The following is a 13,737-nucleotide window of genomic DNA, read 5'->3' as shown; positions in this document are numbered from 1 at the left end:
GTAGCTTTGGAGCCTATCCTGGAACTAGCTCTTGTAGACCAGGTTGGCCTCGAACTCACAGAGATTCGCCTGCCTCTGACTCCCAAGTGCTGGGATTAAAGGCGTGCACCACCACTGTCTAGCTTCCTTATATTTTTATAATACATTAAAATGTCAAATACATTTTAAAATGGAAGAGAATCCATTAAATTTTTTAAGCTATGGAAAATTAAGTAGCCATAAAATAAATCATTACCAATAGTTCAAGATGATCAAATTACAAATACAAAGTAAAAGTTTCTCTAATTTCATTCCTTTCTTCAGATTAATCAAGTCTTTCAAACCGGCCCTATTTACTCTTCAGTCTCACATTCTGTGAGAACACGCTTTAGCGTTTTGTGTCTCCTTGACCACTCGCTGTCAGGAGAGGCTAGCTGCTCTGTCACAAGGCAGCTCTTGGCAAGACCTGCGCGGTGAGAAACTCAGCCCTTGAGGATGGTGAGAGGGGTAAGTTGGTACAGGCACTTGCTGCCAAGCCCAGCAACCTGAATTTAATTCCCAGAAACCACATGGTGGAAGAAAAGAACCATGGTGTGTATGTGTGTGCATGTACACACAGAGAGAGAGAGAGAGAGAGAGAGAGAGAGAGAGAGAGAGAGAGAGAGAGAGAGAGAGAGAGAGAGAGAGAGAGAAAGGGGGGAGGGAGGGAGAGAGAGATAAAAGGGGGAAAAAGTTAACTGAAGCCATGAGCCAATAGCTAGTGCAGCCTTCCAACAACTATGCGAAGGAGGTGAGATTATCTTTACCTTACTGAGCTCAGGAATGGCTGCGTTTTCATGACAAACCCTGAGTCAGAACCACACAGCTAACTGCAATATTATGAGGATCTGGAATCCTCACCTCCAGACACTGTGTGAGATAAGTGTTTTAAAAGTTGCTAAATTCAGGGTAATTTATAGTCCAGCATCAGATAACTGCTACCCAGAACTTTGTCCTTGTGTGCTCTCTCAGTCCTAGCAGTACAGGCTGTTCCTCATGTCTGCTATTCCTATATTCTCCAGAGTTCTCTTTACACCTTATGAGACATTTCTCATTACACCAATCTCATTATAGTTAATAGCAATCCTTTACATTAATTTCCTCTATCAAATTTGGTGCAGTTTTCCTCCCCTGATACCACAAAATACCACAGAAAACTGCTGCTGCTAGTTAAAAAGCGGTCTGCCCTTCACAGCTACTGGGTTACTTACCATAACCAGTTCCTGGAGCTCAGTAGCTCCGAACCAGATGGACACAGCAATTTCAGGTAAAGAGCTGTCAAGTGCTAAAAGTGTTACAGGGAGAAACTACTACGCCAGGCGCTGCTTTCCCAGTAGCTGCCCCTTCCCCTTCTAACATCTCCTTTTCATTTTCAAGGGCAACACAACTTCTGTTTCACTTTTTCTCCAGCTCATAACCAGTCGCAGCGCTGGTACGACACCGTCTTCCCTACTGTTCTGTCGCTGCTGCAAAAACTCATCCTACTAAGGCTCGTTACAAGAGCGTTTAACTGGGGGCTGGCCACAGTTTCAAAGAGTTAGTACGGTTTTCATTACAGCGGAGCTCTTGGCAGGCAGGCATGGTGCGGGAGCAGTAGCTGAGACCTCACACCCTATCCACAGGCAGAAGGCAGAAAAACAAGGAAACTGGGTCTGGCCTGGGCTTTTGAAACCTCAAAGCTATATACAGCCAACATCTGACTAAATGAGAAAAGGTCAAAGCATTCCCACAAAAACCATGAACAAGACAAAGATCCCTGTGCCCTACAGTCCTCTTCAGCAGAGTGCTTGAATTCTTAGCTAGGCGTAATGTGACGGAGAAGGAAATAAAGGGACACCAATAAGAAAAGCCAAAGGTCCCTCTGTTAGCAGCTGATGAAACCCTACACAAAAGAGACCGATAGAGACTCCACCAAAACACTCTTGAGAGCTAATAAGCACTTCCGGCAAAGTGGCAGTATACAAATCTAACACACAAAATTAGTAGCCTTCCTATATACCAACGACAAACATACTGAAAAGGAAACCAAGTAATTAAACCCAGTCACAACACACACATACACACACACACACACACACACACACACACACACATGCATAAACACACAGGCATGCATGTACAAATACCCAGGAATAAATCTAGACAAGCACACTAAGGACCTCTACAGTGGAAACTTTAATAAGGCCCCAAAGAAAGAAACTAAAGAAGATACTAGAAAACGGGACTAACTACCCCATGCATATAGATTGGGAAAATAAACATTATGAAAATGTCCATCCTACCAAAAGCAATCTACAGATTCAGTGCAATCCTCATCAAAATGTCAAGCAATATTTACAGTAATAGAAAACGTAATGCTAAAACACATATGGAAACAAACAAGACAAGACAGTCAACCAAATCCTGAACAAAAAGAGGCCTAGTGGAGGTAACACTTGATTTCAGTTTTACCTCAGGGCCATATTAATAGAGATGTGATGGGACTCAGACAAAACATGTAGATCAGTGGAGTATAACAGAGAACTCAGGGATAAAACCATGTTACTTCCTCTACCTGGGCTTCTTACTGTTGTTTGGGTTTTTTAGTTTTAGTTTTGTTTTTGTTTTTGACCAAAAAAAAAAAAAAAAAGCCAAAATATCACTGGAAAAAAAGAGGGCTTCTTAAACAAATGGTGTCATGTGGGAAGCAGATTAAGTCCACAGGGAGTGTGTATTATTGACATGACCAAGGCCATATCAAGGACTCAGACTATGCAAATTGCATACCCTTCCCCACGTCAGAATCAGGGAACTGGCAAAGCTTTCCCAGTTCCAAGAATGGATGTTGACAGTGTTTGCAAAAATCAACATCTTCCTCCCTGAATGACTGCAACCTCAGATTGTTCCCTTGCAGGGAATCCCACAAAGACTAGCCAACCACCTCCTCACTCAGCGGCATATACTAAACCCACCTCCTCACTCAGCTCTATATAACAAACCCACTGAAGAAAGAAAAGACTTGACTGCACCTAGGTGTGGTGGAGGGCAAAGTTTATTATAGACACATGGGAGAGCATAGTCAGAGACAGGGACACCTGGGAGAATCCCAGAGTGGGCATGACCCTAGGCTGGACCATCTGGGGAGAAGGGGAGGGGAAGAGAGAGGGGAGAGGGAGGAACCAGGTGCAGCAGCCAGGAGGTCCAAAAGAGAGTAGCTGAAAAAGGCCAGGTAACCAAAATGGTTGGATTATATAAGGAAGGGCAGCCCAGTCTCTGGGATAGAGAAGTTTGCGGTAGAGGGTGGAGTATGCCAGCCAGGATGGCCCTGTAACACATAAGGACTGAGCACTACAGGGAGAATCTGGTGGCCAGGGTCCACTTTGATGTGTTAAATAAGCACCTCAGCCTTTGTCTCAGGTTTGAGACTTAACATCACCTCCACACTAAGCTCTACATAATACATGAACCAAGTCTGGGCTAATGAGATCAGCTCTCCAGATATCACCTTTTCTGTAATATGTCTGTTGTTTTTCCACCCCCCATTGCCCCACAAAGTCAGTCCCAAAGCTGTGCAGGTCATGGCAGTGCTGGGAATCTTGGGTATCAAATTTCAAAAGAAAGAAATTAGATCTTCACCTGTCTCCTGCACAAAACCACCTCAACATAAGACTTGACACTCTAAAACTATCAGAGGAAAAAGTAGGGAGTATATTTCAATGTGCAGGTACAGGTAAGGACTTTTCAAATAGGACTCCAGCAGCATAGGCATTATGACCACAATCAACAAATGGGATGGATCTCAGTGACAGCCCATGGAATCTTTTCCAGCTATACATTCAAAAAGATTATTAGTGTCTAGTGTTTGGAACATTCAAAGACCTAAAAAGCAAAACAAACTTAAAAAAAAATCACCCTAAGAAAACACACAACATTTTTTTAAAGAGCTATGTAGGATTGGAAGAGTATTTGCTGCTCTTGCAGAGGATCCAGGTTTGGTCCTAGCACCCACACAGTTGCTCACAAGTGTCCAAAATTGCACTGCAGAGGAACCCGCACCCTCATCTGACTTCTTCAGTACTAGGCATGTGCATGGTACACATGCAGAAAAAACACTCCCACAAACTGACTTTTTTAAAAGGTAGAGGTGCCTATGCAACTTCTAAAAAAAAAAGTTCTCAAAACAAGTACTACAAACTGTAAACATTTTTAAAAAGGGTTCAACAGCCTCCACAATGAATGACACAGAGTGACATGCAGATTAAAATTGCCTTAGAATTCCATTTTACCCCAATCAGAATGCCTATCACCAATACAAATAACAAGTGTTAGCACGGTTGTGGAGAAAGGGATCCTTTTACAATGTTGGGGAGAGTGTTATCTGATGCAGCAAATTTGAAAATCAACCCAGAGGTTCCTCAAAAGTTAGAAACATCATGTGCTGAGCACGATGGGGCCTGTCTTTAATCCCAGCACTTGGGAGGCAGAGGCCGTGGATATCTGGGAGTTCCAGGCCACCTAGCAGCTACACAGAGAGATTCTGCATCAAAAATAAATAAATAATGCTTAAGACAGTCATAGCACTTTTGGGTGCTATAAGTAACAGATGAAAGTTTGGCCCTAAACAAGCCATTTGTACTACACCCTCTAAGATGTGGGACCATTGAGGAAGAATGGTCAGAAAAAAATGCAAGAGCCAGAAGATAGGGAAGAACAAGGAAATGCTAGCCTTTAAGGTAGGACACAGCCAATGTAACCATGAGCTCTGAATTGCTAATTATTTGCACTGGACGTGCACAAGAAGGGCCCTCCCAACAGCCAGTCATGTCGAAATATCAGGCTGACTGGAAGAGGAGTAGCCATTGTCTTCAGTTGTGTAACCTAGAGAATTCACCCGGTTCCAACGGATAATTCACACAGACGGTCAAGTCCAGGCTGACTGGAGACTCAAACAAATAAACAATATGTAAATATGGAGGAAGTGATTAGTAGGGGAGGTAGCTTTGGAGGGGGGAAGGAGCCGACAATGGGGTGGGAACAACCAGAATGGATTACATACATTTATGAAATTGTTAAAAAAACAAAATTAAGGCTGGGTGGTGGTGGCGCACGCCTTTAATCCCAGCACTCGGGAGGCAGAGACAGGTAGATCTCTGTTAGTTCGAGGCCAGCGTGGTCTACAAGAACTAGTTGCAAGACAGATTGGGCTGTTACAGAGTAAACCGGTCTCAAAAAGAAAAAGAAGAAGAGGAGGAGGAGGAGGAGGAGGAGGAGAAGGAGGAGGAGGAGGAGGAGAACAAAATTAATTAGAAAGATTGAATACAGGGGGACATAACCACAGACACAGAGGAAATTCAGAGAATCATTAGATCTTACTACAAAAGCCTGTATGCCACAAAATTGGAAAATGTAAAAGAAATGGACATTTTTTAGATAAGTACCATATACCAAAGTTAAACCAGGACCAGGTGAACAATCAATAAACCTGTTAGTCGCAAAGAATTAGAAGCTGTTATCAAAACCCTCACTACCAAAAAAAAAGCCCAGGACCTGATGGTTTCATTGCAGAATTCTATCAGAACTTCCAAGAAGATCTAAAACCTACTCCTTAATGTATTTCACAATATAAAAACAGAAGAGTCATTGCCAAATTCCTTTTATGAAGCTACAGTTACCCTGATACCAAAACCACACAAAGACTCAACCAAGAAAGAGAATTACAGGCCAATCTCACTCATGAACATTGATGCAAAAGTTCTCAATGAAATACTGGCAAACCGAATCCAAGAACATATTAGAAAAATTATCTATTATGATCAAGTAGGCTTCATCCCAGAGATGCAGGACTGGTTCAACATACGAAAATCTATCAATGTAATCCATCATATAAATAAACTGAAAGAAAAAAATCATATGGTAATTTCATTAGATGCTGAGAAAGCATTTGACAAAATTCAAGACCCCTTTATGATAAAGGTCTTGGAGACATTAAGGATACAAGGGTCATTCCTAAATATAATAAAAGCTATTTACAGCAAGCCAACAGCTAACATCAAATTAAATGAAGTTAAACTCAAAGCCATCCCACTAAAATCAGGAACATGACAAGGCTGTCCACTCTCTCCTTATCTCTTCAATATAGTGCTTGAAGTTCTAGCAATAGCAATAAGACAACATAAGGGTATCAAGGGGATTCAAATTGGAAAGGAAGAAGTTAAACTTTCATTATTTGCAGATGATATGATAGTGTACATAAGCGAGCCCAAAAACTCTACCAAAGAACTCCTACAGCTGATAAACACCTTTGGTAATGTGGCAGGATACAAGATCAACTCCAAAAAATCAGTTGCCCTCCTATACACAAAGGATAAGGAAGCAAAGAGGGAAATCAGAGAAGCATCACATTTCATGATAGCCACAAACAGCATAAAATATCTTGGGGTAACTCTAACCAAGGAAGTGAAAGATCTATTTGACAAGAAATTTAAGTCTTTGAAGAAAGAAATTGAAGAGGATACCAGAAAATGGAAGGATCTCCCTTGCTCTTGGATTGGGAGGATCAACACAGTAAAAATGGCAATTCTACCAAAAGCAATCTATAGATTCAATGCAATCCCCATCAAAATCCCATCAAAATTCTTCACAGACCTTGAGAGAAAAATAATCAACTTTATATGGAAAAACAAGAAACCCAGGATAGCCAAAACAATCTTATACAATAAAGGTACTTCTGGAGGCATTACCATCTCTGACTTCAAACTCTATTACAGAGCTACAGTACTGAAAACAGCGTGGTATTGGCATAAAAACAGAGAAGTCGACCAATGGAATCGAATAGAAGACCCGGATCTTAACCCACAAACCTATGAACACCTGATTTTCGATAAAGGAGCTAAAAGCACACAATGGAAGAAAGAAAACATCTTCAACAAATGGTGCTGGCATAACTGGATGTCAACCTGTAGAAGAATGAAAGTAGATCCATATCTATCACCATGCACAAAAATCAAGTCCAAATGGATTAAAGACCTCAATATCAATCTGAACACACTGAACCTGTTAGAGGAGAAAGTGGGAAGTACTCTACAACATTTGGGCACAGGAGACCACTTCCTACGTATAGCCCCAGCTGCACAGACATTAAGGGCAACATTGAATAAATGGGACCTCCTGAAGCTGAGCAGCTTCTGTAAAGCAAAGGACACTGTCACTAAGACAAAAAGTCAGCCTACTGACTGGGAAAAGATCTTCACCAACCTTCCAACAGACAAAGGTCTGATCTCCATAATATATAAGGAACTAAAGAGACTAGACTTTAAAATGCTAATTAACCCAATTAAAAAATGGGGTGCTGAAATGAACAGAGACTTCTCAACAGAGGAAGTTCAAATGGCCAAAAGACACTTAAGGGCATGTTCATCCTCCCTAGTGATCAGGGAAATGCAATCAAAACAACTTTGAGATACCATTTTACACCTGTCAGAATGGCTATAATCAAAAACACCAATGATAGCCTTTGCTGGAGAGGTTGCGGAGTAAGGGGTACACTCATCCATTGCTGGTGGGAATGCAAACTTGTGCAACCATTTTGTAAATCAGTGTGGCGGTTTCTCAGGAAATTCGGGATCAACCTACCCCAGGTCCCAGCAATCCCACTCTTGGGAATATACCCAAAAGATGCCCTATCATATTACAAAAGCATTTGTCCAACTATGTTCATAGCAGCATTATTTGTAATAGCCAGAACCTGGAAACAACCTAGATGCCCTTCAGTGGAAGAATGTATGAAGAAACTGTGGAATATATACATATTAGAGTACTACTCGGTGGTAAAAAACAATATTTTGAATTTTGCATGCAAATGGATGGAAATAGAAAATACTATCCTGAGAGAGGTAACCCAGACACAGAAAGATGAACATGGGATGTACTCACTCATAATTGGTTTCTAATCATAAATAAAGGACATTGAGCCTATAATTCATGTTCCTAGAGAGGCTAAATAGGAAGGTGAACCCAAAGAAAAACATATAGTTATCCTCCTGGATAATGGAAGTACACAAGATTGCCAGGCAAAAATTGGGAACTTGGAGGTGGGGTGGGATGGGGGTAAGGTGAAGTGGGGAGAGAAAAGTGAGAAGGGGAGGATGGGGAGAGCTTGGGGGAATGGGATGGTTGGGATAAAGGAAGGGTGGATATGGGAGCAGGGAAGTATATATCTTAATTAAGGGAGCCATTTTAGGGTTGGTAAGACTTGACTCTAGAGGGATTCCCAGGTGTCCAGGGAGATGTCCCCAGCTAGTTCCTTGGACAGCTGAGGAGAGGGAGCCTGAAATGGCCCGATCCTACAGCCATAAAGATGAATATCTTGCATATCACCATAGAAGCTTCATCTGGAGATGGATGGAGATAGAGACAGAGACCCACATTGGAGCTCCGGACTGAGCTCCTAAGGTCCAAATGAGGAGCAGAAGGAGAGAGAACATGAGCAAGAAAGTCAGGACCGTAAGGGGTGCACCCACCCACTGAGATGGTGGGGCTGATCTAATGGGAGCTCACCAAGGCCAGCTGGACTGGGACTGAAAAAACATGGGATAAAACCGGACTCTCTGAACATGGTGGACAATGAGGGCTCCTGAGAAGCCAAGGACAATGGCCCTGGGTTTTGATCCTATTGCATATACTGGCTTTGTGGGTGCCTAGCCTGGTTGTATGCTCACCTTCCTAGACCTGGATGGAGGGGGGAGGACCTTGAACTTCCCACAGGGCAGCGAACCCTGACTGCTCTTTGGTCTGGAGAGGGAGGGGGGAGGGGTGTGGGGGAAGAGGGAGGGAAATGGGAGGCGGGGAGGAGGCGGAAATTTTTTAATAATAATAAAAAATTAAAAATATTCTAAAGAAAGACAGACAGACAGAAGGAAAGAGAGAGAGAGAGAGAGAGAGAGAGAGAGAGAGAGAGAGAGAGAGAGAAAGATTGAATAAGGTGTGACTTTAGCCTTTCTCCAAGTAAGGGCGTGCCCACAGACAGGTGTGATAAAATCTACTAAAACCAACAACAAATTCACTTTTTAGTCCCAAGAAACATCAAAGTGTTCCATCAGAATGTTTCAGTGGCAAAAAGATCCAAGTAATGTCTATCAGATCTCGAACCCATCACCCAGCCGCCTTTTCCCAGCCTCTTCTGGTGGACAGACACCAGACGGGACGCACGCCGATGACGTCATCGCACCCCAGGGCGTGGCCGCCGGACGCTACCATTGGCGGAGGTGGCCTCACCCTCCCAACCGCTGGTGCGGACCCAGCGGCCAACTCACCTTCCCGTTGGGGTGGAAAGGCAGGCCCGGGTCGTCTGTGGTGGGGAGAGGGCAAGCACGGCCCGTTTCCTCCGCAGCTCCAGCGGCGAGCCCCGCGGCGGAGACGGCGGCCTCATAGTCTGGGAAGGGATTGGGGAACGCCCGCTCCTCCATCTCCGCCTCTCCGAGGTGCAACTTGAGTCTCTTTGACATGGTCTCGCCCATGTCCGCGCGCTTTCCCTGCTTAAGAGCTCAGGGCACGGCGCGCAGGCTGGGACAAACCTCCTGCAAGGCGTTTAGGCCGGGGCTGCGCGGCGAAGCCTCCCTGGCGGCGGCTGGCTTGCACATCTGGATGCGGGCAGCCGGCGCGAACCTCCAGCCTTCGCCCGTCACGCTCTCCCAGCAGCCGCTCGCAGCCTGCCCGACCGCCCCGCAGACCCGCAAAGTCTTCCAGTTACCGTCGTCTCTCCGGTGGCTATGTCCTTCCGAGAGGTTCTAGAGAAAAAGCGCTCGCTCGCGAAGCTCCCGTTCCGGTAGGGAAAGCCTGTAAAGATGGATGGGTTCATTCAAAGTGTGAGCGGTTCTCAGACCGGGGAAAAGCGCATCTTCAGACACTCCATCAAACGGACTGCATTTTCACCAGCCCAGCCTTGCCGCCCGTCCGTGTCCTCGGCTCCTTGTCGTGTGCCACTCACAGGAACAGCAGCTGCTTTGTTTGATTTTAAAAAATATCTCTTCTAAAGAAAGAATTTCAAAACGGCCTAAAACAGTGAAAGGATAGCCTCCCGAGGGAGGGGGCATACAGTCCCTCCCATTCATCACCACCGGGAGGGGGGTTGCCTGGAGGAGGAGCCACAGGCCTTGGTTTTGTTTTGTTATGTTTTATTTTCATGCTCTTTGTTTTGAGTAAATGCACATCTTTGGTAATGAGAATTAATATGGAAGAATGCTTATTAATCATATAAATATTTTATAGACCAGAGAATTCCATGGTCACGTAATTAACATAATTAACCCGCAGAATAACATGGATGTCAAAGAGGTCCCAAGCAAATAGATCTTCGCATTTCTATATTCACAATGTATAATGCAGAACCACAGCCTTTATTGGTTCTGTGTTTTTTGCACTGTTTACCCAGAACCAAATCTGTGTAATGATTTCTCTTAAAAGGAAATATGTTATTTCAGTTTTCTTTCATGTAACAAACATTGGTACTTGGTGTCAAAATGTTTCTTCCACCTGGTGAAACACACACACACACACACGAATCATTGAGCAGCCTAATTGTGTAATACCCTGAGTCCAAGCAAGGTACATATTAATATAATGCCAAAGGTGACGAGATGGAAAACTAAGAAGCAGATATTTCAGTCACTTTCAGGCATTCGCACCTTTGGCCTCAGAATGGAGTAAAGTGGAGGGTTTAGGTCTTCATGTCCGTCCTTTGTCATGTGTGTAATCCTCCCCTCTATTGTCGTGAAAGTTTAGATCAGAGTTGTAGGAGTTAGCCCCTGTACCCTGGCAGCCCTAGCTAGCTAGGCTCTGCCACCAGCCTCGATGTCCAACCAAGAGACAAGAGTCAAAAGTGGAAAAGAGGGGCAAAGAGAACCAGTGACAGACTCAGACAGGCGCGTGCATGTGCGCGCGCGTACGCGCACACATACCCAACTATTCAGATCCTGACCCAGGCTTAGAAGGTAAGCAGCCCAGGTCCGGATGTGGTCCGGCCCACCATAGTGCCCGTATCTCTGTCTTCAGAGGTGGTCTGGCAAATGGAATCACTGGGAGACAATTCTGCCTGGCACCAGGTTTCGGCCTTCTATTTTGTGACTCATGGGGAAAGTCCTCAGGCTGCGTGTAGTTTACACTGTTATTACATCTGGGGTTTGTTTTCCAAATAATATTGAAGTAAAGCATGGGCTTACTTCAATATTAAAAAGACCCCATTAGCTTTTGTGGTTGCCGTTTAGATATAAATATCCCTAATTGTCATTATTTTGTCTAGCACTGTCTAGGTATCTGATGACCATGTCACACCCCAGAGCTTACAGGTGGTGATTGAGATATTTTTCCTCGTTATTGTCTAGTCCCAGTTTTCATGCTTTACTGTTAATTGTGTTTAATTTTTATCATTACTTATAACATGTATATAGGATATGAGATTAGAGAATCACAATTTGATTAATTTGGGAGAACAGGATTAAATATGTCATCATTAGACTATACCCATGGGAGTCTCACAAATGGATAGTTTGTCCTTCAACATAAAGGTGCATATCCCCCCTTTCTTTCCTCCAGTCCCTCCCCTATAACTTTCCCTCCTTAATTCATGTGGGTTTTGTTGTTGTTTTATATTTTTTACAACATAATTCTTTATTGATTCCTTGGGAATTTCACATCATGCACCCCAGTCCCACTCACCTCCCTGTCCATTCATATCCTCCTCTCACCTCTGAAGCATGCCCCCAAAAGAAACCACACCCACAAAAAAAATCAATTCAAAACAAACACCAAAACCACCTCACCTGTTCATCTTTCCAACACCTATTTATTCATCCTTGTGGCACCAGGAGCTGCAATGAGTCACACAGTGTACCGTTTTGTCCAGTGAGTTCCACCCGCAAAGTTCTCATTGCAGAGATTCTCTGGTCTGGTTCAAGGCCTCTGGTACACCATCATCACTGGACCCTCACCAAAATCCTCTCAGGTATCCTGCTGTTGCCCCTGTCTAGCCTAGCTCACCCCACTCAAAGATTGGAAGCATAAAGATAAGTCATTGTTTTGTGTTCCAGAACACCAACGCCTTGCAGGACGTACCATTCCCCCAAAGGAATATAATTGTCTATTCTGATGAGGTGATACAATAATCTTGAACTAAGCACGTGGGTATGGAAATGGCAGCAGGTGAAGTGATCGAGGAAGAAGGGAAGAAACGACTTACCAGGCAAAGGCAGCTTGTGAACAGACGTGGTTTGTGGGCTCTGGGCCTGGAGTTAAGCATGTGGGTGTGGAAATAGTCACATGATAGGGACTATAGGAAAGAGAAGAAGTGATTTGCCTGGAAAAGGTGACTCACGATCCAAGAGGGCTCACAGGCCTGGGGGCTGGAGCTAGGCTTGTGAGTATGCTATTGGCTGGGAGCTGGGATGGAAAAGTATGGGGAAAGGAGGAGGTAACTTATCCAGCAATGGTGGCTTGTGGACAACGTGTTTTCCTTCTGTAATTCTATTATTCATACATACCATCACTCTGCTAGGACAGGATATTACCGTACTCTTTTGTCTTATGAGGAAAGAGTTCTAAAATTAGTAGGCATAATAAAATCATGTATTCTGTATCAACACCAAAGGATAAAAATACATATGTTTTGACCCACAATACCCCCTCAAATAAAATATCAAGCAGTCTAGAGGATGCATAGGAAGAAGGGAGGTCATACCCTCAACTCAAATTGTTAATTAAGACAACGGATATTATCTTTTGATAGATGCAGAGCTATAAATGACATCTAAACAACTACTGGTCCAAATAAATGATTAAAAGATCATAGAAGAGATCACAAGCTAAGGGAAAGTGGTCCACATAGCAGTCCAAAGCGAAAATGGCTAAAACCCATACAGTTTATTTAGAAAATGGTTTTCAACTTTTGGGGGATTTAAAATCTTTCTGTTATGCTTTTGATTCTGGAAGGATACTTGATTTTACCTTACATTGTTTCCTTAGACAAAGGTTTCTCTCCAGCCTTATAGAGGTCAGGGGCGGGGGGGGTGCATGGTCACCTATTATGATGCTATTAAAATTCAAACCAAAATGATGTTATTGATACTAAGATTAAGCATCAACAGAGGGGGGATGTGGTAGGGGGAAAAGAGGGTGTTTGAGGACTAAGTGGAAAGAAACAGGAAACAGCCCTGTAAGCTGGTCAGTGTCCATGCTCAGATTGGTCAGTTTCCCTAAGTGGACTGGTCACATCGCTCCTGCAGTTCTCTTCCTAGTTCACTCTAGCCAAGGACTGTAAAATGTTCAGTAAGAATGTATGCAGCCATCTACAGAAGACAAAGAAGCAAAAAATGTGTGAAAACCTCATGCCTGTAATTATCCCAGCTCTGGAATTTGGATAATAATCTGCTAGAAGTCTGACAACATGATAAATTGCTTTCTGGTAAAAGAAGTCTTGGGGGGGTCCCATATTTTTGGCTAGGAGCCTGCAGCAGAACTGCCTGTAGTAGATTTAGAATTTTCGTGGAATATTTTATGAGGTTCATAAGGATTGTTAATGATATCTGTTTCCTTCCAGATAGCTTTATGAGTGTACAGTACCAGATAAGCATAAATATCAGTTTGCTTTCCATTTCTGTGATAACCACCATGACCAAAACCAACCCGGAGAGGAAAGGGTTCATTTGGCTACACATCCTGATCACAGTCCACCATAAAGGGAGATGAGAG

The 13,737-nt window shown here is 43.6% G+C and overlaps 1 protein-coding gene across 1 annotated transcript in view; it reads right to left on the bottom strand.

Annotated features, from left to right (window-relative positions):
* Lancl2 (LanC like 2) overlaps positions 1-9,907 on the bottom strand; it is a 48,328-nt gene extending 38,421 nt beyond the window's left edge. The window contains exon 1 of the mRNA XM_038319145.1: positions 9,309-9,907. Within this exon, the coding sequence (XP_038175073.1) occupies positions 9,309-9,512 (204 nt within the window). The 5' untranslated portion in view covers positions 9,513-9,907. The remainder of the gene's footprint in view (positions 1-9,308) is intronic.
* Positions 9,908-13,737: the final 3,830 nt, after the last annotated feature.

Source organism: Arvicola amphibius, chromosome 2 (genome assembly GCF_903992535.2).
Source record: "Arvicola amphibius chromosome 2, mArvAmp1.2, whole genome shotgun sequence".
Lineage (NCBI taxonomy): Eukaryota > Metazoa > Chordata > Mammalia > Rodentia > Cricetidae > Arvicola > Arvicola amphibius.
The sequence above is the reverse complement of the archived record's forward strand: the minus strand, read 5'-3'. Positions and strand labels throughout refer to the sequence as shown.